The 25,411-nt window shown below is 36.9% G+C and overlaps 1 protein-coding gene across 13 annotated transcripts in view; it reads left to right on the top strand.

The window, feature by feature from the left end:
* PCM1 (pericentriolar material 1) overlaps window positions 1-25,411 on the top strand; it is a 44,675-nt gene that overhangs the window by 6,868 nt on the left and 12,396 nt on the right. For 4 of the 13 annotated variants that reach the window (XM_065696287.1, XM_065696263.1, XM_065696311.1 and 1 more), the window contains exons 5-25: window positions 372-542; window positions 715-831; window positions 4,256-4,433; window positions 9,170-9,279; window positions 9,675-9,891; window positions 11,093-11,291; window positions 11,590-11,766; window positions 12,503-12,660; window positions 12,879-13,093; window positions 14,601-14,752; window positions 14,834-14,960; window positions 15,648-15,782; window positions 17,302-17,492; window positions 18,020-18,217; window positions 19,155-19,377; window positions 19,497-19,642; window positions 20,294-20,487; window positions 21,641-21,824; window positions 22,567-22,925; window positions 23,455-23,613; window positions 24,362-24,418. In XM_065696287.1, the coding sequence (XP_065552359.1) occupies window positions 372-542; window positions 715-831; window positions 4,256-4,433; window positions 9,170-9,279; window positions 9,675-9,891; window positions 11,093-11,291; window positions 11,590-11,766; window positions 12,503-12,660; window positions 12,879-13,093; window positions 14,601-14,752; window positions 14,834-14,960; window positions 15,648-15,782; window positions 17,302-17,492; window positions 18,020-18,217; window positions 19,155-19,377; window positions 19,497-19,642; window positions 20,294-20,487; window positions 21,641-21,824; window positions 22,567-22,925; window positions 23,455-23,613; window positions 24,362-24,418 (3,667 nt within the window). Of the gene's footprint in view, window positions 1-371; window positions 543-714; window positions 832-2,032; window positions 2,291-4,255; window positions 4,434-9,169; window positions 9,280-9,674; window positions 9,892-11,092; window positions 11,292-11,589; window positions 11,767-12,502; window positions 12,661-12,878; window positions 13,094-14,600; window positions 14,753-14,833; window positions 14,961-15,647; window positions 15,783-17,301; window positions 17,493-18,019; window positions 18,218-19,154; window positions 19,378-19,496; window positions 19,643-20,293; window positions 20,488-21,640; window positions 21,825-22,566; window positions 22,926-23,454; window positions 23,614-24,361; window positions 24,419-25,411 lie in introns of those variants that run through there. The other 9 variants (XM_065696303.1, XM_065696280.1, XM_065696254.1 and 6 more) reach the window with 8 other exon arrangements.

Below are 25,411 nucleotides of genomic sequence, written 5' to 3'. Positions count from 1 at the left end.
TCATGTATTTTTCTTTAGAAATCTCCTTGTTGGTAACAGAAGCAGTATTATGTTTCATCTTAGAGATTGGTTCTCTTTTATACAGTTTCAGAAAATACTCTCACAGTTTAATATTTTCCTATGTTCATGTGCTCAATTCTATTTTAGCTTATGTTGACAAGAAGCCCTGTGCTTCAGCCTTGCAGCTTCATGCATGCATAAGTGTACCCTTATAAAAGCTGTTGACTTTTAACCGCTCGGCAGAAGAGTGCTTATAGGATTTTATGTCACTCCTTGTAATTACTACTTTGCTATTACTATCACCATGTCTTGCGCATTAACTACGTTAAAGCTGTAGCTGAATACATTCAGTAACTTTAGTGTCTTTACAGATTGTGAGCAGACTAGTTCAAATTCGCGACTATATTGCTAAGGCCAGCTCCATGCGGGATGATCTTGTAGAGAAAAATGAAAGATCGGCCAATGTTGAGCGTTTATCACACCTTATAGATCACCTTAAAGAGCAGGAGAAATCCTATCTGAAATTTTTGCAAAAGATGCTTGTAAGTTTGAGAATGTAATATATTTGTTTCTGCACTGTAAGCTTTTGAGGAATTGACCATTGATGTTTTGATGGTGCTACTGGGGTGTTGGTTTTGATATGTAGTACCTTCCCTAATTCATTTTTACTGCCCCCTTACATAGTTTTTGATTTATGCCAATGAAATATTTCAGGCTAGAGAAAATGAGGAGGATGATGTTCGGACTGTAGATTCAGCTGTGGGATCTGGTTCTGTAGGTGAGAGCACATCGCTAAACATTGATGTGCAGTCTGAGGCTTCAGATACCACGGTAAGCTGCCTTTTAGTAATTAAGGTGCTAGAAATGAAGACTTTGTTTTGGTTTTGTCATGATTGCTATTATAGTGTCATAATCTGAGTTCAATTAAAAATACTAGATCCCCAAGCACTTCTTCAGAAGGTGTTCATGCATGTGTGGCTATTTTTTTATTTGATATGGGGAAAAATTAATTGTTTTGTCACAACAACACTGTATCTTAATTACTTAAGAAAAAAAATAAAATCCTTAGTCTTTCTTTGAAGTAGAATGAAATGTTAAATGTGTACATTGGCGGACCATGCACTGGATTGATGTAGGAAGGATATTTCTGTGTACAATAATTGATCTATGAGTTTGTTTCTGTTTGTGGGGAAAACTTGCTGGTGTTGGGTGAGGAGAGGGTTAGAAATGAGTCATTAGTGGGCCATTGCCCAGGCATCTTTATAGGGATATGATAAAAGTATTATTGCCCTAATGCAGCAGCTTCACTCATTTTTTTTTTTTTTTTTTTTTTTTTTTGAGAGATGAACACCTTCTAGGAAATGTGTTCTGAACTTAACTTCTGAGATACACAATCTTCCCTTCTATTTATAAAAGCTTTTATATTAATGTGGTATGCGATGCTTGTAGTAGATACAACAGCATTTTAATAACAACTTATGTTTTACATCTTCCAATCCTGCTATACTGAGGGAAAGTACTAGAGAGCTGGTACTCTTTTGTCCCATTAGTACATTGAATGTTCTTCAGATGAAGAGAATTTACGTGCTTGGAAGTATGGCAGCAGTTAAAATGTTAAGAACTTTCTGTAGTTATTTTTAGTTTTGTAGGAACTCTTTCTATCCCTTTAAATAAATAAGTTGGTAGATTTGGAAAATGTACGTTTAGCTTAAAAAAAAAAAAAAAACAAACTGAAAAATGCAAAGCCCAGCAGAGTTTTAAAGTAGCATGCGTGTAAATTTGCATTTTTCTTCATCTTTGCAAAATGGGTTTTAGTTTTATGTTGGCTCTTCATTTTGGATTTAATTTCTCTTTAGATGGAGCTTGAATATATTACATACGGGTTGAGTATTTCTAGACATGAAAGGCTCATTGCTATATGAAGCCTGATTGTTACAGAAATTCCAAGAATGAATAAATATGTCTATGCTCTTTAGTAGATTCTATTTTATATTAGTTATCATTATTTGACAAGATACAAGTGGGTAGATTTGTGACTTTAAAATGCATGCTAAGTTGGAGCACTTTTTCAAAATCTAACCTACTAAACTATTTAATAAAGGAGGTATCTTTTAGTTTGAGCGTTCGGCCCCGCATTGAGGACAAACTAGGGAATTCAGCTTCACAAGAACAGGTTACAGACATTGATGTTACAGCAAGCCCTAAAAGGAAAAGTGACAGAGCTGCTCTGAATGACAGGGAAATATGGCCTTGTAGGATTAATAGCCAAGAACATGGATTGCCTTCAAAGGTACACTTCAAAATACTATTTTAGCCTCACTAGGGTTTATACAGGCTGTTATTCTTGTTTCTCTTTTTCCCCTCCTCTTGTTAACTATTTCAAATGTATTTGTTACTTAGTGAATATTCCCATTGGCCTGCTTACCTGTATCCAGCTGTCTCTTTGTTGAATTAATTTCTTTGCCTAGAATTGTTAGTTTTTACTTGAATAGAGATGTTTGACAGCCTTCTTTTCTGAAGCGTCCACATTGACAGAGAAAGTACTACATACATACAGCAGGTTTTCTGATTTTCTGTAAAAGATCCTTCCAGTTTTACTACTCTCTTTCTGGAAAAACATATTGTAAATGTGACTTTCAGACAATTGTCATGTTTACACCAGTAGTCTGCCAAAGCAAATTTAAGGCAATACCATATACAGAAAATATAGAAGAGTAACTGTAATTTGTTCCACAAATGTTCTTGTATAGCTGTTTATATAAATGTTAGGTTGGAAGGAAGAAGGCTTGGAGTCTAAAACTTTAGATTGTTATCTCTTACCAGCTTTCCTATGCTTTGTCTCTGATTTTAAAAAAGAAAAATAAGTCTGAGTTGAATTTTTTATTTTTTTATTTCTTAAAATAGAAGGCTTACATGTTTTGTCAGCCTTAGTCTAAATGTATAACTAAGCTTGATCCTGCCCCCTCTACTCTGCTCTCGTGAGACCTCACTTGGAGTATTGTGTGGAGTTCTGGTGTCCCCAGCATAAGAAGGACATGGAGCTGATGGAGAAAGTCCAGAGGAGGGCCACGAGAATGGTCAGGGGGCTGGAGCGCCTCCTGTATGAGAACAGGCTAAGAAAGTTGGGGCTATTCAGCCTGGAGAAGAGAAGGGTGTGTGGTGACCTCATGGCAGCTTTCCAGTATCTGAAGGGTGCCTATAAGGATGCTGGGGAGGGACTCTTTGTTAGGGACTGTAGTGATAGGAGAAGGGGTAATGGGTTAAAACTTAGACAGTGGAAGTTTAGGTTGGATTTAAGGAAGAAGGTCTTTCCTGTTAGGGTGGTGAGGCACTGGAATGGGTTGCCCAGGGAAGTTGTGAATGCTCCATCCCTGGCAGTGTTCAAGGCCAGGTTGGACAGAGCCTTCGGTGACATGGTTTACTGTGAGGTGTCCCTGCCCATGGAGTTGAAATGAGATGATCTTAAAGTCCTTTCCAACCCTAACTGTTCTATGATTCTATGAATTAAAAGTTTTGAGGTAAATCTCCAGGTTTTAATAAAGATACAATGAAGAAAGTAACTTAGTTTTCATGTATTTTTAACTGCTCAACATGCTTTCTTTTATTCAGATCGTATTTCCGTGTGTTTGAAAATATGGTATAGAAGATTCTGTGCCAGAGCAGAAACAAAAACTGTGTTTCTGTTTTGGAATTGGTTTACATAAATATGGCCTATTGTAGTATCTATGGCATAAATACAGCATACAAAACTAAACATTACACATTAAAGAAGAGTAACCCAAAATACTCTATTTAACTCTTATAAACCCACCCAAAATATTCTGTTGAAAAGTTAGTGATTTTGGGCCAGTAAACCAACTAGATCCTGTGTTACATGTAACTCCATGGTACTATGCCTTATCAATTCTTATCCTTACCAGTCTTATAGCTTAATGTCCTCTTTAATAATTCAAAAGTCAGAAGGATACTTAAGTTAGTCTTTGGGACATATTAGGGCAGCTGACTGGATTTCTAAAGAAAACTTAACCTTAGGAGTGATGAGTGTGTGTTGGTGATACAGGCTTCTCCCTCTTGGATGTCTAAGATCTTAAGTCTTAAAAGGACTACTGGAAAGGTGGAGTTGTTTCATTTTGACCTTTTTACACGAACCAGCCTATTTGATTCTATTAAAGTTCTGCTTGTTTTGGCAGTTCTGTCACTAATACTCAACAAAGAAATTGTCATGGTTATGGTAATGTTCTTCCATATCTTGCAGGCCAGAGATCCTCAGCAGGAAGCTGAAGAAGAGTTAGAAAACTTGAAGAAGCAGCATGATTTATTGAAAAGGATGCTACAACAGCAAGAGCAATTGAAAGCTCTTCAAGGAAGACAGGCAGCTCTTCTTGCTTTGCAGCATAAAGCAGAGCAAGCAATTGCTGTCATGGATGATTCTGGTATGTGGAATGATGGAGGTTTTGATAGCATGTTAGCATGCTGATTTAATTACTAAAGCTGGAATTATGGATTACACATTAATAAGTCTTTTTAATGCACTTACCACAAAATTTACTGCAAGGTTTCTATTTCTGAAAAGAGTTGACAATGTAACATTGTGTCCTGGGTTCAGCAGTAGCAGTCATTTTTCTCCTTCTTAGTAGCTGGTGCAGTGCTCTGTTTTTGACTTTCAGCCTGGGAACAACGCTGATAACATGGATGTTTTTAGTTGCTGCTTAGTAATGTTTAGTCTGAACAAGGACTTTGTGAGTCTCATGCTCTGCCACGGAGGAGAGGGGAAGCCAGGAGGAAGCAGAGCCAGACACCTGATCCAAACTAGCCAAAGAGGCATTCCATACCACAGCATGTCATGCCCAGTATATAAACTGGGGGCAGTTACCCGAAAGGGTTAGATCGCTGCTCGGTTGGGCTGTGTATCGGTTGGCGTGTGGTGAGCGGTTGTATTCTCTTCCCTTGTTATTTCCCTTATCATGATTATTATTGGTGGTAGCAGTAGTGGTTTGTGTTATACCTTAGTTACTGGACTGTTCTTAATCTCAACCTGTGGGAGTTACATTCTTTCGATTCTTCTCCCCGTCCCTCCCTGAGCTGGGGGAGGAAGGGGGGGAGTGAGAGACTGCGTGGCTGACTGAGTTTAAACCACGACACATTGTTAGGCTATGTGTCAGTTAAAAACCACACAGCCAGTTTCTGTGGTTTGCTTTTGTAAAATCCTAAAAGTGCAGGGTTTTCCTCTAAGAATTGGTCTGTCACATCAGATTAGAAGTCTCTTATCTCCATCAGTGTACTAGGCCTTTGAAGGAAAGAAGGGGTGGGGGGAGGGAGGAAGGAGGAATGGAATACAGCGTGTTCTCTCCCTCTTTATGGCTATAGGTAGTTTCAGGTTTTGTTTACCTTTTCATGCTTTTTGTGTTGCTGGTTACCTGGCAGTTGACCTTAGTAGACTAATGGTTTGTCTAACAAAAGAAAGGAGGAAGTTGCTACAGCAGTTTCATAAGTAAATATGAAACCAGAACTCTGAAATTCTGTGGCATGTAAATTACGGGCATGGTTCTGATACTAGAGCAGCACTGTTATGTTATAACCTTCAGTTTAAAAGCCATCTTCTGATTCGCTTCCATGTGTTCTGAACTTTTAAAAAAGTATGTTTAGGACAGGTATTTCTTTTGATACCTGCTTAAAGGCTGTCAGCAGAGTTGTTTTCTCAAGAGCTCAGTCTTAAAAGGTAGACAGTTGTCCTTCATTTGTGCACATATAAATTTTCTTTTTTTTTTTTTTTTTTTTGTTAGAAACTTGTCCTGCTCCCATCTATCCTTAAATCCTGTTCAGTTTTCTTTGACAGTGGTCTACAGTTGTGTGCAGTCATAGAGAATGATGTTTTTGCACTGAGCAAGTTCTGGTTCCTTCTGTGTTACTGTTTCATGATTTTTCCCCATAAAAGTTGCCATTAGGCTTCATTAGAGGGTATATGGGATAGAAGTTTCTGTCACAGTTAGGTTTTGTATTTTGAAAGCTTAATTTGTAGAAATGCAAGCACTGGTTTCTACATTTTACAGAAAGCCTCTCTTTAAGGTTCTTAGCTCTCTTGAGCTCCTCTTTCTGCTTTTTCTCCTGTCTTCGATTGATACAGGATAGAAAAGAAGGTAGAACTAGTTAGGAAAATTCTAGATTTGAGTGTAGGAAAAGAAGCAGAGAAGTTGGTAGTTAGAGGGCTTTAAAAAAGCTAGCAAGAGAAGCGAATGCTTTTGAAAAGTGTTTCCTTGTTTCTTAAATGGTTTTAAATAATTTCTTTTTTCTTACCTGCTCTGCAGCAGTAGATCTGTGATGGAAACTGCTTTATTTTTCCTGAAATATACAAAAAAAACCATCTTGATGAGGAGTGGGTAAATGAAATGGATAGAAAATAGGATTCCTTATGATTTATTTTTTTTAAATTCTATGATGGTGTTTGTGTTTCACATTTCCACTTATGTCACTCTTGCTAACAGTGTTTTACTGCTGTTTGTGTTATGTGTCAGAACTGTAGTGTAGGAAATGTAAAGATTCAAACTCAACATAGGGTAAAATAAATGCTTTTAAATTTAAAAACTTCATTGTATGGGTAAAAAAAAAGTAATGATCTGTGGGGAAAAATAAATATTTGTGCTTGATTTTTGTCATGGGAAAAATCTTACTTGTTGGTTCATATATGCAGAAAAGGGTTATTTTGATCTCTCAACTGCCTGTCATATCTTAGTACTGTTTGAACTGAGCTTTCAGAGAGGGGGGGGAAGAGCTTTCATTTTAATGTATTCCTCTCATAAAGCTTTTTAAAGGACAGATCCCCAAGAGTCTGTTTGCAGCTGTAAAGATTACAACTTATACCAAGATGAAAGCTTGGTGTCTTGTTAATTTCTTATTTTAAGGGAGTAAGATTACATGCACTGTTCTTAGTTTGGCTATACTAAGTCAGAACAATTTTTTTCTAACAAACAAAATTTTTCCATCAAGCCTAGACAGGTTGGTTGTTTTCATTTCACAGGGATGTTTTCTGGGAAGCTAGGGACCAGGTTAGGAAAGTTAGGCCCAGAAGCAGAATTAAACTTGACTAGGGATGTGAAAGATAAAAGGAAGGGATTCTGTAGGTACATTGTGAATAAAAGACAGACTAGAGACAATGCGGGCCCTCTCTGGAAGCTATCAGGAGAACTAGCTACCCTGGATTTGGAGAAGGCTGAGGTTCTTAATGACTTCCTTGCCTCAGTCTTCACTGGCAAATGCTCTGACTGCACCACCCAAGTCTTGGAAGGCAAACGCAGAGACTGTGAGAAGGGAGACCTTAGGCCAACTGTAGGAGAGGATCTGGTTCGAAACCATCTTAAGAACCTGAACTTGCACAAGTCCATGGGACCTGATGGAATCCATCCGCGGGTCCTGAAGGAGCTGGCGAATGAAGTTGCTAAGCCACTGGCCATCATATTTGAAAAATCATGGCAGTCAGGTGAAGTTCCCGACAACTGGAAAAAGGGAAATAAAACCCCCATTTTCAAGAAGGGGAAAATGGAAGACCCAAGGAATTACAGACCAGTCAGTCTCACCTCTGTGCCTGGCAAAATCTTGGAGCACATTCTCCTGGCAAGTATGCTAAGGCACATGAAAAACAACAAGGTGCTTGGTGACAGCCAGCATGGCTTCACTAAGGGGAAATCCTGCCTGACCAATCTGGTGGCCTTCTGTGATGGGGCTACAGAACTGATGGACAGGGACAGAGCAGTTGACGTCTGCCTGAACTTGTGCAGAGCATTCGACACTATCCCACACGTCATCCTTGTCTCTAAATTGGAGAGGCATCAATTTGATAATGGACTAATCAGTGGATAAAGAACTGTCTGGTTGGCCGCACGCAGAGTTGTGGGCAGCGGCTCAGTGTCCAGCTGGAGACCAGTAATGAGTGGTGTCCTTCAGGGATTGGTGTTGAGGTTGGTCTTGTTGAACATCTTTGTTGGTGACATGGACAGTGGGATTGAGTGTGCCCTCAGCAAGTTTGCTGATGACACCAAGCTGTGTGGTTTGGTTGATACGCTGGAGGGAAGGGATGCCATCCAGAGGGACCTTGGCATGCTTATGAGGTGGGCTCTGATGCCAGCCTTATGAAGTTTAACCATGACAAGTGCAAGGTCCTACACCTGGGTCAGAGCAATCTGAGGTACAGCTACAGGCTGGGCAGAGAAGAGATTCAGAGTCGCTCTGTGGAGAAGGACTTGGGGGTGCTGGTCGATGAGAAAATGAACATGAGCCGGCAGTGTGCGCTTGCAGCCCAGAAAGCCAACCGTATCCTGGGCTGCATCAAAAGGAGCGCGACCAGCAGGTCAAAGGAGGTGATCCTGCCCCTCTACTCTGCTCTTGTGAGACCTCACCTGAGTATTGTGTGCAGTTCTGGTGTCCTCAACATAAAAAGGACATGGAACTGTTGGAACAAGTCCAGAGGAGGGCAATGAGGATGATCAGGGGACTGGAGCACCTCCCGTATGAAGACAGGCTGAGAAAGTTGGGGCTGTTCAGCCTGGGAAGAGAAGGCTGTGAGGCTACCTCATGGCAGCCTTCCAGTGTCTGAAAGGGGTCTATAAGGATGCTGGGGAGGGACTCTTTGTTAGGGACTGTAGTGATAGGAGAAGGGGTAATGGGTTAAAACTTAAACAGGGGAAGTTTAGGTTGGATTTAAGGAAGAAGTTCTTTACCGTGAAGGTGGTGAGGCACTGGAATGGGTTGCCCAGGGTGGTTGTGAATGCTCTATCCCTGGCAGTATTCAAGGCCAGGTTGGACAGAGCCTTGGGTAGCATGGTTTAGTGTGAGGTGACCCTGTCCATGGCAGGGGGGTTGGAACTTGGACATCTTAAGGTCCTTTCCAACCCTAACTATTCTATGATTCTATGATTTTACTCTGACCTTTTTAGCAAAACATAGGACAGACTTATAAAGTCCTCTCACAAAGGAGCTGTGAAGTTGGTTAGCATTTCTGTAATGGGTTTAGTCTTTCACGAGTTAAGTTGGTGGGAAGAACTTAACATTAAAAATAATTCCCGTATTTTAAGAGGTGGAGTATATTGATGATGTTAAACCAAACGTTATAACACACAGCCTTTATTTCACTGCTGTGGAAAAGTATTTACATTTTTTCCTCCTTCTGCATGCCCAGTTGTAACAGAGACTACAGGTAGTGTTTCAGGAGTAAGCCTTACATCAGAACTGAATGAGGAACTGAATGACTTAATTCAGCGCTTTCACAACCAACTTCATGATTCTCAGGTCAGTCTTTGGATTAAACTGTATAAGCTTTTCTGTTGTCTGTTTTTTCTTACTGAACAGTTAAATGTTTGTCTTGCTTGTGTGCATTTGCTAATGGAGTAATTGGGATTCCCCTAAACTTTGAATCTCAGCATCTTTATGTTCTTAAAGAGTTATTAGCTGACTGATCTATGCTTTCTGTTGTGCCAATTTCCATGAAAGTCCAGAGAAGTAGTTTATGTATTGTAGCATAATTACATATTGAGTCAATATCCAATTGGGCTGTCCTGAGAGTGTGTTTGGTACACTCTGTTCTGGTGTTGAGCCTAGCAAGCCTGTAAGAGGGCTTTTTGGTTTTTACAATTTAGTTGGCTTTTCTCATAGTATTCGGAATAAAATGAAATTCCTCTTTTTAGACACAATCTGTGCCAGACAATAGAAGGCAAGCAGAAAGTCTTTCACTTACCAGAGAGATTTCACAAAGCAGAAACTCTTCAATGTCTGAGCACCTGTTGGATGAGAAGGCACAGCTTTTTAACAAGATGCGAGTGCTGCAGGGTAAAAAGCAGAAAATGGACAAACTGTTAGGAGAGCTTCATACACTTCGTGACCAACATCTGAACAACTCCTCCTGTAAGTAAATACAGGCACAGTCACATCTGTTTAAGAACAGTGTGCATGTTTGTAACATGGTCTTTCAACTTGCAACTAGTTATTGAAATGCAGGTGATAAAGCTGTGCTGTGGCAATCTTATGTAAATATTTTAATGCTGTCTAAGTTTCTGGCTTAATTGAGAGCTTTGCATGTAGTAGTGGAGAGCTCTATACGTAATGATGGTGGTTTTGCTAGTAGCAGTTTGGCTTATGACATCAAAGTTGACTAATGTGAGGATGTGATGATGGGATTTTTTTCCTTCAAGGTTTGTCTGTGACACATTTCAGTTGTGGAGCCTACCATCTGAACTTGAACTTTCCGTATTTTTATCACAGTGCAAATTTATTTATCATAAATCTGTATTTAGGTACTCAGCACTTCAGGTGTTAGCTCTGTGGCATTAGGGGGTCTGCTTGTCTACTGTTGACTTTCTCTTCCACTTTGTATCATAGGCAATACCAGAGGAACTTAACTGTCTGAATGGACTTAGAGTTTTGGCCTGTTCCTTAGATGGCTTTTTCTTCTCCTTGAAGTCTTGTTGTGGGCCTACTTGATACTCTTGCTTTCTGTTTCTAGAAATATATTTGTAGTGGTGAAGTTTGTCCGATAGTGGTGATCATAGCATATTTTGGTTAACATAAAGAAATGAGGCACTTGAAGCATGCCTCTGGAGAAGGGCAGATTGATTTAATAGTTATATTGCTATTCCCCCATCTTTCTACATATACTCAATATATATAATATGAATGTACTTGGGTATGATTTCACGTAACGAGGAAAAAGCAAACATGAAATCTGCATTTATAGCATTGGACAAAAGAGCTTAGCAGAGGAAAAAATTGAAAGGATTTTTCTTTTTATCATGTTGAAATGTAAATATCAAAGCAAAAGCAGTTCAGCCATAAATAAACCCTTGAACATATTGGGCAGATTTACAGCATGAAAGCTTCCACTTCTGAAGTCTAATAAAGCTAAAAGGAACTGACTGAAGTCTTGTTTACAGTTTTTTACTTACTACTCTCTGCCTAGTAGCAATTGCATGCTATGAAACTTTAAGACAAAGTTTTTCTTCTAAGAAAAGAAGTTGTTGACTGCTGGTTTGCATGTTCGTCAAGTAATTCAGTTAAGCAGGTTGTTTTTTTTTAAGTTGTTCTTACTAGCTGTATTTCTTTTCTGCAGTTTTTCCTGCTTCAGGTTCTCCTCAAAGGAGTATTGATCAAAGAAGTACAACTTCAGCTGCTTCTGGTCCTGTAGGCATAGTAACTGTTGTCAATGGTGAATCAAATACCCTGGCATCTGTTCCCTATCCTCCTGATTCCCTGGTTTCTCAGAATGAGAGTGAAGAGGATGACAATCTAAATCCAACAGAAAAGCTTCAGTAAAAGTTCTTTAATTTTTTTCATAATGTACTTTGGTATTTTGAGTGTTACATTTTCAGTAATTTCTATCTTAAGAAAATATTTAATATTTTAATTTAATTAATTTAATATAGACCACTTAGTAAATGTCTAGGACAGTTAAATATGTTCAGAGCTTCAAGTAGAAGGTTCTTACAGCTAGGAAAATGACAGTAAACTTCAAGAACTATAATGTGTATATATATATATATCTTTTTCAACTCTGCATAGATTTGCTTAATATGGCAAAATACATAGCATGTTCTTTTTTCTCCTTAGGAAACTAAATGAGGTTCGTAAGAGACTAAATGAATTACGCGAATTAGTTCACTACTATGAGCAAACATCTGATATGATGACAGATGCTGTGAATGAAAACACTAAGGAAGAGGAAGAAACAGAAGAATCAGAAAGTGATTCTGAACGTGGGGATCCACAGCCTGTTACAAATATTAGGTTGTCAGACTTTTTTTGTCATCCTAAATCTTTGTAGCTAAGTTTTTGCAGGTTTCCTGAAAAAATACATTGTTTCAGTCAACCAGAAATGACTTAATTCTGTGATTACATTGACTTCTCAAAATTTTGAGTTCGAAGTAGCTTTCTTATACAGACAGTTAATAATAAACTTGTTCTTGGTAACTTCCATAGCAAATACAGATTATATTGGATATTCAACACTATAAGAGACTTCAAAATCTGTAATTCATTTGGTTTTAAGCACTGAATTATGTGTATGGAAGTCCACTAGAAGGTTAACAGGACTAGACTAGAGACCAAGAGTGAAAACAAGCTTCATTTTACATAGGCATTTAGAGATGAAGTCTCACAAGGCAACTGTATGCATCAAGTATCTTCACTGTGCAAAATGAATACTAATTTAGCTATGAATCATATAAAGCTTTTATAATATAGACATACACCTTGAAAGCCTCTTGTATTGTTCTAGATCTGGCAGGGGATAATTCATAGTGGCTTTTGATTGCTTAATTAAAAAACTATCTATTGGAATGATGGATTACAGAGAAATTCCAAGCTTCTGGACTCGTGGGGTTGATTTTTTAATTTTTTAATTTTTTTTTTTTTAAGGGTCAGGACACATTCCTGTGAAAGCCAGTTAATAAAGTGGCCGAAATAAAATTCCATTGGTACTGGTTCTTAAAACATTAACACAAGTAATGTATTTTTACCCTAGAAACCCTCAAGGTATGAGTAGCTGGAGTGAAGTAAATTGCAACACCAATGTACAGTGTGGAACTAATAACAGAGATGGAAGACATCTTAATACAGACTGTGAAATAAATAACCGATCTGCTGCTAATATAAGGACTCTCAAAATGTCTTCTGCTCTAGGTATGTTCTCAAATCTTCTGATAATTTTAAGTCTTTCGTTTTAAGTCTTATTTAAGTCTTAAATAATTCAGATAGCACAGAACATGGGAGAGCTTAGAGCAAAATGTTCAAGAGTCGAATCATTAAACTGATACTTTTCTAATATCCAGTAATTACAGTGGACTTCAGAAGTTCAATAACATGTAATTGGTACTGTTTTGTCTCCTCCCCACCTCCAGACTGTCATAATAGGGAGGATGGCAAAGACATTGACCTACCCCAAGGTGAAGATGATGACGTGGAAGAAGATAGAGTTAGTGAAGATTCCATGTCTAGTCACAGAAGTAGCCTGGGTGATGCTGCTGGAGATGCTGAGTTTGAACAGAAGATCAATAGGCTTATAGCTGCAAAACAGAAACTTAGACAGCTACAAAACCTTGCTGCTATGGTGCAGGTATTTTATAAACATAAATCTGTGCACAGAAGTGTAGCATTCATTATTTTTAAAATAGCTTTTAGTAGGGAAAACTGCTTAGTGTAACATAAAAAATGCTTACTTTTAGGCTGGGGAAAAAGAGATACTAGAGATAAAGGAAAAAGTGCTTTTTCTGAAGTTAAGGGTGGGTGATACTTCTGCAGTTAAAATACGGGATTTTATTGAGGGATGCTAACCTATTGGAAGAATGGCTTTAATACTTAGCACTGGAGTACAAGATATGAATGAAGAAGTCTAATATTGAAATAGTGTTAATCTTTATTTTTAAGCTTATATTCATCAGTTTTAGTTTTTGAATCTTATCTAGGTTTTTGAATCTTATCTAGGTTTTGCAACATCATTCAGTCAGTAAGGAAAAATAATTGGTTTTGATTACAATCTTTGGATGTTGCAACATGTTCAAGTTGTGGTAATTTGATTTGGGTTTGGTGTGGTGTGTTTTGTGAGGTTTTTTTGGTTTTGTTTTATGAATTGAAAGTGATTTTGATTTAGAGTATCACATGCTAAGTTAGTGATGTTTACTAAAACCATATATTCTTGTATCTAATGTCACTACAGAATGCTAACATAAAGGTTTTATATGAAAACTCTGAATAATCTTAGAATGTTTTACAATAGCAACAATATAAATGCAATATTACTATTTTAAGATTATACTGCTTCCAAATATTTCTCAGCATCTGGATCATTATTTTTTGTCATCACTATAGGGATGTTAACTTTACAGCAGTGTCTTTAATAAACAACCTAATTAATGATGTCTTCAATCTTTCCTTCATATTTACAAGGCTTGTATCTGTATGTATTCAGTAATGGTACTGTAGATTTGCATAGCTCTGTCATACTTTGTCACTGATGGTGATATCTGCTGTTCAGCAGGTTCTGTATTAAGAATGATCAAGTTGGAAAAGAAGCAGTGGCTGCAGCTTTAGTATTTTCAATTTAACTTGAGAATTGAAAATACTGAAATTATGAAAACAGGAAAAGTGGAATAGAAAACCATGTAGAAGATTTCCTAAAGTATTTTAAATTTAACTTTTAAGAGTAGCTGTTTTAAGCTGTTGTTAGTAATGTTTAACTTCATGACTATAGTAATTAAGCAGTCTTCTTCACCTCAGTCTCCTTTTTTTCTCCTCACCCTTTGATTCTTGACATGCCTGCATGCTTCTATCCACTTGGTTGCAGCCATAAAATAAAATTCAAGTGGCTTATGGTCCCCAAATGAGACAAGTTATCTTGCATTTATAGTGGAAATCTTGGTAGCATGAGCTTTATAACTTTGAATTCTCTCATTAATTTATCTTAAAGTTGTGATTCCATGATGGGGATGACTTCTCAATTTATGATCTGAGCTAAAGATAAAGCAATTCAGACTGTTTAGTTTTTAAAAACTAGCTTGACAAAACAGTTATATTTTGCATATCAATGTGAAAGTAGTCTAATTGCCTTTCTGACATCCTTTCAGGATGATGATCCGGAACCTCAAGCAACAATTGCAAATGCATCTAATATTGGTGCCTTGTTGAGTGAGATGGAAGAGACAAAGCAACAGCCAAACAATGTCCGAACTAGTACCAACAAGTTACAAAAAGATGCAGGGCTAAATGAAAAAGCAAGGTATGCCTTTCTCAAAGCAGAGTGGAATCATGCTTTAGGCAACTTCTTGCTGAGTAATATGCAGTTAACTTGTTTACACAGAGAGAAGTTTTATGAAGCTAAACTTCAGCAGCAACGGGAGCTTAAGCAGTTACAAGAAGAAAGAAGAAAACTGATTGAAATTCAAGAAAAAATTCAAGTGTTACAGAAAGCTTGTCCTGACCTTCAAGTAGGTAGAATGTATTTATTTTCTCTCTTAAGCTGTTGAGTGACAAAACATAAAGTATCTTTCGCACCATTTTTCACTGTAAAAATTGGAAAAAACGTTAAAATTGGGAGTGCATGTCTGGTGTATGCAGCTGGGCTTCTAAGCCTAGAGAAGAGCTGTGTTTATTTCATTCCAGTGTAGGTTTTTGCTCAGTGATTGCTGCATCAAGCTCCAATTTAACTGTAGTGAAATGCCTTAATGTAAAGTCTTAAAGGTAGATAACCTGCTACCTTTTTTTCAGCCTGACATACCTGCTGATCACTGCATCTTCACTCCTTTTAGTAGTTATTTTCAGGGCCTGGTATTTGGAACAGTACTGTGTCTCGTAAACATGATCAACATTATTGTATTTCAGCTTAACTGCACAGTGCTGTATTGTTTCTCATACACTTTAAAGACTTTTTTTCTATGAAGAGAGCAGTAAGTTATCAATACTGTGCATCTACAGCATTATATAATACTATATTACATAAAAATAAATTGTTTATTCCTAGCTAAGTTCTGAGATGAATATTTAGCCTTGATTTGAAAATACCTTTTCACTGACTACCAATTCTCCTACCTCATAAAGGTTGAACTATGTTGGGTTTTAATAGCTGTTAAGTTTTAGAAAGCTGTTTTATTTTGTAACTTTGCTTTCTGTTTCAGTTGACAGCTGGTTTGGGTAACTGCCGAGCAAACAGGCAGACTTTACTAGCAACCTCAACTCCAGCCATGAATGAGTGCAATCCAGCTGGCAAGCCTTTGCTTGAATTTGATGAATCTGTACCACTAGGCAATGAGGTATTTCATACTTGATATTTTATGAGTTAAAAAGGGTTGAAAAAGGAAAAAGTTTGAGATAACTTGGGTGCACTAAGTATGTGGCCTGGGGAGTGGAGTAGTACCCTTTTTAATAAAGTGTGTATAACTTCTTTGTTTCATTTCTGGAAAGAAGTAAATATTGGCCTGAACTGCAGGAGATCTTTTCCCAAATATAGCAGTTGTTGCCAGATATTAATTTGAACTTGAATGAAGTTTGAATTTATACTGTGAGCATTTGAAAGTGTATACCACAGGCAAGTCATCCATGAAGAAAATTATAGCATTTTTTGAAATGTAGTATATCTGCCATGCATATTCCTTCCCCTTTTACGCAAAAATTATGTCTTAAATAATGATCTGGATATTACTCAATCTTTCTGAAAATTATGCTACTATTTGTAGGGGTGAAGGGATATGTGATGAGAAGTGTTTCCTGGCTAGATGAGACATCAGAAACAAGTATCAGAAAAATACCTTTTATAATAGACTTTCTCTGTGAGTTGCATCAGCATTCTTGTAAATTTTCCTTTAACAGTTTATGTGAGGCTGATTGGGCTATGCCTGTATAGTTATCACTGAAAGCCGGATTTTCCTTCTCCAAGATGAGAATTTCAGAACTTTGGCGTCTTCCAAATAAGTACTATAGCGCAAATTGTCTCTCTTCACTAAGTAAAAGGGCTGTGAACTCTTCCTGCTAAAAAAGAAATTGTCTCTACAGTGAACGTGCTGCTGCAATTGCTAACACTGTGCAAAGAGGTGTGTTATTATCAAAACACACGTGTGGATTTTTGTTGGAAAATGTCTTGGCTCCAGCACAACCAACTAGTCCGGTTGTTTTCAGGCTTGAGTACGTTGTCACTTTCCTGTCTCTTTAAGGCTAAGTTTCCCAGTCTAGTTCACTTACACAATTGGTTTTGAATGTTATACTGTTATGTAATGCTGTTTACATGCTTATTAAAGTACCTTGCCATAAATATGCTTTCACTATATCTAATTTAAGTTAGATATAGGCCTCCTACTATCTGTATCTTTGTTTTCTTCTTTGTAAATCATGGCTTCCTTAAGTCTTGTTCAATCATAAACTGCTACTTAAAGTTTCTGCACATTGCAGAAAATCTTTTTGTTGTATCCTCTGCTTTATTGCCAAAGAAGTACGCAGTGCAATTTTCACATTTCTCCAAAGGGTAGTATTCTGTCATGCTTCTTAAAGAGCTAACTGATAATGCATAGATTATATGGTAAAACAAGTGTTGAGTTAAACATTAACTATTTCTCTTAAAAATTCCTGTCTTATAATGTTTAATTAGCTTAGATTTTGCAGTATTTGGGATAAATAGTAGATACAGGATATATTTTGCAGCTTTCTGTGGTGTGGCTTCAGTTGAAGTGTAATATCAAAGCCTGAACAGAAAGGTATCAGTGCAGTATCAAATGTGATTTAGTTTAGATTATGTTTATTTTGTTTGTATTCTGATGTCTTCTATTTTATGGTAAACAGTTATGGTCTGAGATAAGAAGACATGAGATTTTAAGAGAAGAATTGCGACAGAGAAGAAAGCAACTTGAAGCCTTAATGGCTGAACATCAGAGGAGGAGAGAGTTCGCAGAAACAGTATCTACTGTTGCTGCCTCTGTTAAAAGTGAAGGATCAGAAGCCCGGTGTACTCCACAGCAGTGTAGAACTGAAAAGTAAGAACATAAGTCACCCTGTATTAGTGGCTTCTGTTGTTTAGTTGATTCTTGGGCAGTTTCCTGTTTTCATTTGAGCACTGTGATGATACAGTAGAGAAGTAAATCAATTTCTAGACTTCTAAAGTGACTGTTAGTTGGCAGCTTGCCTGTTTTATGGGTCTTCCCAGCATATTTAGTATACCTTGCTCCATAAATGGTGAAAAATCACCTAGGGAGAGGTGTGTGGAAAATTGCTCAAAATAATTTTTCATCATACCTACATCATGTATAACAATAATAAAGGAATAATTTTGCAAGAGAGGAAGTAATTTTATTTAACTATCCCAGTATCAGAAGAATACTAGTTTAATTTTGTATTAGTGAGATTTTAAATTTTGGTGCAGCTTGATTAATTGAAGATAGACTTGTAATTGTCAACAGATTGTTTTAATAAATTGTCATAAACTAAAAAACACCTTCAAACCCACAAAACTAGCTCCTCCCTTCCCAAACACCCCTCTTTCCTCCCCTCCAATGTTGACTAGGACAATGGCTACCTGGGGTGGTTCCACCCAGTGTGCACAAGAGGAAGAGAATGGCGATGAAGACGGTTATCTCTCTGATGGAGTTGGCCAGGCAGAAGAAGAGGAAGAAGATGCCTCAAGTTTGAATGACAGTTTCTCTGTTTATCCCAATAACAACATACCAGAAAACACATATATTGATAAAGAAAACAAGGATAGGTTAGTGGCGTTACTTATTGATCTGATGCTTGTCAGACTATATTTGGAAGTGGGGGAAGAAGCATTGCATGAACAACAAGGCATTCTTTAACAGCAAAGTGAAAGATCTTTCGGCTTGCTAGGGAGCTGTGTGTGGTGGCACTTTCTTGTCTTGAGTCTCTGTAGTTGCAATGTGTATAATTAATCTATTTCTTCTGTTTTCAGTCATATCAAATGTCTACCATTGAGCTCTCCAGTTGTTGTAGCTCCTTATGTTCCAATGGGGTTTCTGAATCAGCTTTAAAGAAAACCTTTGTTACGTTTTTGCAGTGAAATTGATCACTCTCTTCAAAAACAGTAGTTCAGATGATTTAACTATGAAATTTTTGCTTTCAAATAGTCGGGTTTTCAGCTTTGAAAACTATTTCCTAATAGACTTTTTAGTTTACATGAATATTTAACTTTTGCTTACCTGACTGATATCCTTAATAGCATTTGTGCAACTAAATGAAAATGCCATCATAAAAGTAATGTATATCTCTTCAGTTTATTTCCTCTGGTTTTGATACCAAATAATTTTAGTAGATATTGGCCTTCTAGTCATAAGCTGGGCCTTTTAATTCTTAGTGTATTATGTTGATGGCTTCTGTTTTCATCTGCGTAGATACTATGTATTGCTAATGGACGATACTAAGGACAAGGTCCAGAGACATCCTTAGCAATTCTTTTTTGACAGTGGTTGCCAGTTGGGTGGCTGTTATTTTCCATTTGTTCAGGATAAAGTTGGATTGACAAAATCACGTGGATCATTAGCTCGCATGCACAAATGGTCTGTGCCAAGTGAGTTGTTGACATTCATCTGAAATGTAATTTGAATAATGGAAGTGTCATTAGAAGAAGTTGTTTGAAATGTCAGCTTTTGTCCTCATTCTTACATTTTTTTTTTTTCCCCACTCAGGTGGAAAAAATGCCGGCCTCTTTCAGCAGATGGGAATTACCGTCCATTGTCTAAGTCCAGGCAACAGCAAAACGTAAGTATGCGACGTCAGGAGAACCTTCGGTGGATGCCTGAACTATCATATGTGGAAGAAAAGGAAAGATGGCAAGAGCAGATCAATCAGTTGAAGAAACAGCATGAATTTAGTGTCAGCATTTGTCAAACGTTGATGCAGGATCAGCAGGTAGATATGAACAGCAGTTATTTTGCTGTTCTTACTTTGCTTTTTATTTTTCCCCCTCTTTGCAGCAGTAAGTTCTGGTTTTGGTAGTTTAGTCACTGTTGTGTGTTTTCTTTCCACAGACCCTGTCTTGTCTTCTACAGACTTTGCTTACAGGTCCTTACAATATGATGCCCAATAATGTTCCATCTTTACAAGTACATCTTATTATGCATCAGTTAAACCAGTGTTACTCTCAACTGTCTTGGCAGCAGAATAACGTGCAAAGGTTTGTTGACTGCATTTGTGTTTGTGGAATTCAAAATGCTTCAGGAACAGAGAACATGGTTAGATGAATAACAGATTATGGATAATGCTTTAATATGAGAGCATTGAACTTCTGAGCTGATTGCAAACTTTGTATACAGCATTTTTGATTCTTTTTCTTTTCTTTTTTTCCCACCACTGCTTTAACATATTTTGAAATGGTTCTGTTTGAGTAATCTTCAGTGAAGAGTATCAAAAGTTGGCATCTCTTCCAAATATCTGTGGCAATAACTTTATTTGGCTTTTTTGGTTTAGACTTGCTTTCCTTGAATATGCTTTTAAGTCTGTTCTTTTTGCTAGACTATGTGGCAAGTTTCCAGATTCTAATGGTTATGGAAAGATGGTGGAAAAGGTCTTTATCCTTTCTTAGTGTAGAATTTTTTACTTGGTTGGTTTTAAAACTGTTCCTGTCTGTTGCTCAGGATTAAATACAAGTTGGGTTTCTTTCTTTGGGTTTGTTTTGGGGTTTTTTTCCCTAGCTGAATGGAGCAGTTCTTTCCATACGTTACATAAGGCAGGTGAAATAATATGAATCTCAAATTACTTTAGTATAAATATGCAGCTTTCTCTTGGCATTCTTTTTGCCAAGTGATTATTTTTCCTTGTTTTCAAGGTTGAAGCAAATGTTAAATGATCTTATGCGCCAGCAAGAACAACAACAGTGTCAAGAGAAGCCATCGAGAAAGGAGAGAGGCAGTAGTACACCACCACCTCCATCCCCTGTTTTCTGTCCGTTCAGCTTTCCTCCACAACCTGTAAACCTGTTGAATGTACCAGGATTTACTAATTTTTCTTCCTTTCCTCCAGGTGAGTATGAGTACCAGTGTGAAAAGAATAAGAATTTGAAAGTTCCCACTCCTTCATTTAATTGAAATCTTCATGTGAACTCACTGAATCTCTGTGACTTTTCCTTTATATTAAAATAGTTTGAAATGGTACTTGCGTGAGCCCGTATTAGAGTTTGTTAATGTTTATTGCAGAATATTGTGTATTTTGATTTCAGTTTGAAAAACAAGACTTTCTCTATAAGATGTTGGTTATAATTGAAAATGTCAACTCCATAAAGTTAACATTTTTAATGTTCTACATCTAACACATGAAAAGCAATGTTTAAAGCTTTTGCATACCTTCAGTAATCATTTAATAGTGTTCTGACTAAGTGAACCCTTTTATTCTAAGGTGTCACTTGGTAATTATTTCTCTTTTGCTTAGAACTTCCAGCACTTATTTTTGTTTTAAATTCCTGTAAATGGAGTTTGTTGCTAATTTTTGATCCTATTGGAGGTATGGAATAACCGTTGACTTGGATACAGTGTTCCTAATCTCATCACCAAATCTGCTTTTGGTATTGAATTTGAAGTGGGGGGAAAAATGTAGGTGTTTTACTGTATCATTGAAAGTTGTTAAAGCTGTCTTTATATATTTCAGTCATTTCAGGAAACCAGGAAATAGGCAGGTACCTAGAATGTCTGTTTTCTGTTTAAGAACATATTTTACATTATGTGGAACCTGCACAGAAGAATAGTTAGGCTTGATTTGCCACTGCTAGAAAGATTCTGAAGTTAAAATAAGTATTATGACTTCTTTGGCCCTGTGAATACTTGTACCATTGAAATATTCTTACAAATTTGATGGTAGTTGAAGTACTGATAAAGTCTTCATGCAGAGAGAACTCTGCCTTTTTGTCGTTATTACCTTCATTTTTCACTTTCACTGATTTCTTGAAATACATTTGTCTCTCCGCTGATGGTAGTGTTTTGTATTCATTTATATTTAAAACCTGCATTTAATTACTGATTTAAAACCTGCATCTATGCTTTCAGGATAAAACCAGTTTTCGCTTACTTACCCCCTATGTTTGCTTCATAATTTTATGTTGTCGCACTGTGTGTCTCAAATTTAACTTTTATCACACAGATAAATGAGTTAATGTCTTTTGACACTCTCGTTTGCTTTGTAGGTATCAACTATAATCCAGTGTTCCCTTCTGGTTTTGGAGATTTTGCAAACAATATTTCCCCACATGGCAGTGAGCAGCAGGAGCCACAACATCCTCTGGATCATAATGCTTCTGGGAAAACTGAGTGTATGACATTCCCTAAACCTTTTGAAAGTATATCATCTAATGGAGCAGAAAAACAAAGGTAGTAGATGTCACAGTGCAACTCTTGCTTAACTGTTTTCCCTCCAACACTCCTACCTTTTCTGGGGCTTGTGGGAATCCACTATTCTTTTGGGGAATTTGTTGTAATAGAATTACAAGATGAGCTTGAATTTTGCAGTTTACATTTTTTTTGTGGGTTTTTTTGTTGTTTGTTTGGGGTTTTTTGTGGGGTTTTTTGTTTGTTTTTTCCTTTTTTCAGTCAAATGTTCTGCTTTTCTATATATTAATGTATCACTCAATTTTAAGATCAAGTATAATGCTGGAGTGGTTTTGTGATACTTCCTGTAAGTGGCGGAAGATTTAATTCCCTTGGTTTTTAGAAACTGAGCTGTTTGAATAACTATAGAACGGAATTTCAGTGAAGGCTTATTTTTGTGCTATGGTAGATAGTAACGAATGTTGTTTAAAGAAATGTTTTGTCCTGTACTACTATTTGAGCAGAGCAATAGCTGCATAAGTGTATTCAGATTAAAATCAGTGATAAATTTCTTCAAGCATCATCTGTTTTCCATTTGGAAGGGTTCTCACTAGATTACCCTTCCTTCCTCCTCTCTCTCTGCTCCTCTTCCCTCTCTCCCACCCAGCATTCAGTTGATGGCTAAGTAAGTAAGGAATGATGACTTGCATTATGGATAAAGCTATTTGCCTGATAATATGTGCTGTTTCTATCTGAGAGACTAGTTTATGATATATTATGCTGTGTGTTTCTTCCTTTGTGACAGAAGGAGTCATAGACAACCTGAAGAGGAAATGGAAAGAAGGTCAACTTGGCTTAATGATAGCCAGGAAGTAAAAAAAGATGATCAGTCTCAGCTGAAAGCAGGTTTTGCAGTTTCAGGAGAAAAGATTGCTTCCAGTCGTAAAAATCAGTCTGATGTGAGCAGAAGAAGAGACTTTGATGAAGAGTCTTTGCAGAGTTTTAGTAGCATGCCTGATCCGGTAGACCCAACTACTGTGACAAAGACGTTTAAATCTAGAAAAGCATCAGCGCAAGCAAGTTTGGCATCAAAAGATAAAACACCCAAATCAAAGAATAAGAGGAAGAGTTCTTCTCAGCTGAAGGGCAGAATTAAAAATACTGGTAGGTTGTAAAGTAATTTTAGATACCATGGCATACTCAACTTCGATTATAATCGTTACATTATGGAGAATTTACTCTCCATAAATGATATCTATAGTAATGAAAAGTAAGTCACTGAAACACAAATTCATTTTACATAATGCATCTACATAAGGTTTTTCAGTGTTTCAGTAAATAAAAAGCATAGCTGATTAGGGCATCATGATGTGAATGGATAGCGGATGCAGATATTCTAAGAATACACTTGGGATAGACCACCAGGAGAATCTTCGTCTTTGTTAGGTCTTCACATTCAAACTGGATAACTTGCTGAAAGATGTCCTTCAGTAGAGTACTGAATGAGAAGATAGGGTCAGTACTAATGTGTAGTTGCAGTCACTGAGGGTTAGGCTTCAGTGCACAGACAATTTCTGGCTAGGAAATGTCACTGGTGTTTTTCATCTTTGAGGTTGCACTTGGACAAGTTTTTAAATGTAATAAAACATTTTGTAAGCTATTTTTTTTATTTCTTTTCATTGCCTTATGTTAGGTTATGAAAGTGCAAGTGCTTCAAGTGTATGTGAACCCTGGAAGAGCAATAAAAGCAGACATGTGGAAGAGGTGGTTCATGCAAAGGTGTTCAGCAAAAGGAATCGGGAACAATTGGAAAAAATAATTAAATACAGTAGATCTACAGAAATGTCTTCAGGTATTCTTTTCTGATGCAATTATTTTGTGAACTTCTCTGAGTAAAGGACCTCTATGCTTTGTTGCTAGTGTAATTTTTTAAAAGCAGCGTATTACAGCAAGAAGACGGTACGGTATATTTAGGATGCTGTAAACATGAAAGTGTGTAAAAAGTTGGATATTAATTAGCTTTTAGGTGATTTCTGATTTCTGTAGATTAGGTACTTGATTGATGGGTTTGTTTCTATATTTAACTGTAAAACAAAAACATAGCCAGTAGAAACCACCACCCATTTGTTGGTGTTTTTATGGAAAGTAACTACACATGCATTAAACTTTGTTTAAACTGCATCCTGTACTGCATACATGTTTTCTTTCTATTCATGCTTAAAAGAGCTCTATCAAATATCATTCAAACTCAATCTTATAACATCACATAAACCCTTACATTTTTGGCATCTGCACTGCTTTTCTTGCATCTAGATCATAAATATATTTATCTTTTTAGGTTCTGACAGTATCTTCTGTTTGAAAGATGCAGAAATTCTAGTCATCATAGCACGATGTACAGCTTTGTCAATGTTGCTGTGTCCACACTAAGAGCTGTTTATTGGGATATGTAACAAACTTTTACCAAATTCTAACAATAAGCAGCTTTGCTGTGGTTTGAATGACTAAACATTTTTCCTCCTGCTGTTTTATATAGACCCTGTCTTTATTTCTGGTGCACATTTTTGTGTTTATCACTGTCTATCCCCACTTTCCTACAGCGCATGCTAGGAGAATTCTGCAGCAGTCTAACAGAAATGCATGCATTGAAGCACCAGGTAATGCGTTCAGTGCTTAGCTTCAACAATGTCCTGTTACTTTTTTCTTTTTTTTCTCTTAGCTTTGGTCCTATAACTCAGACTGTTTAGCAGATGTTCAAAATTAGTACTGTTGCAGCACCTTCTCTGTAAACAAGGCAAGAGAAGTTACTTGTAGTTTGCATGAAACGCAGTGATAAAAACTACTTTGAATTGTGACTGTGGAGACTGTGTTTGTCATATTCTTGGTTAGTCACAATTACAAATAGAAATTACACATGTAGATCCTAAAGTAAGAATTTCATTTCTATAGGCATTTTTAGCAAGTTGAAAAGCTACTATTGTTTTTTATTGATGGGGGAGAGGACTGATTTCTGGTGGCTTATTAATGGTTGAAAAAGCTTATCTGTATGCTTAAATACTGTTAAACTATTTGCAGATAATCAAATTGCACAGTAACGTCTGTTGTATTGCTAATAACTTCATTAACTTAAATACTAACAAATACGCATCTGTTAAACTGAGCTGAGTTTTCCAAGTGTAACTTTTTTTTCCATTCAACACTTGCTAAAATATGTATGTAATACTTTAACTGTTGCAAGGATAATCCTCAGTTTTCAAAGGAATGGGAGACTTATTAGGGAACACATTGTCTTTTCGTAAATATGATATCATTAAAATCATACCCTTAATAATATTATACATGTATGAGAATGCAGGATTTATGCTCATGTGGGAGGTGTGCCAAGGAGTAGCTTTCTTAAATTGTCTAGAGCTTTCTTAATGTTGTTGCTTATGTTGCTGAAGTGTGGACTTACTAATATTATATAAATTTGAGACCTTTGGCTATCCCATTTCGAATACGTCAAACTCTTTTTAGTGTGGAATGGCTATTCTGAAAGCAACATTGAAGTGTGTGCATTATTCGCTTTAGTAAAGAATACTTTCTGAAGGTATTGTTCAGAAGTGTAAAAAATTTATTCGTGTGAATGCTTTATATTTTGTATATAGAGG

This window comes from Lathamus discolor, chromosome 1 (genome assembly GCF_037157495.1).
Source record: "Lathamus discolor isolate bLatDis1 chromosome 1, bLatDis1.hap1, whole genome shotgun sequence".
Lineage (NCBI taxonomy): Eukaryota > Metazoa > Chordata > Aves > Psittaciformes > Psittacidae > Lathamus > Lathamus discolor.
This window is presented reverse-complemented; position numbering and strand designations above follow the sequence as displayed.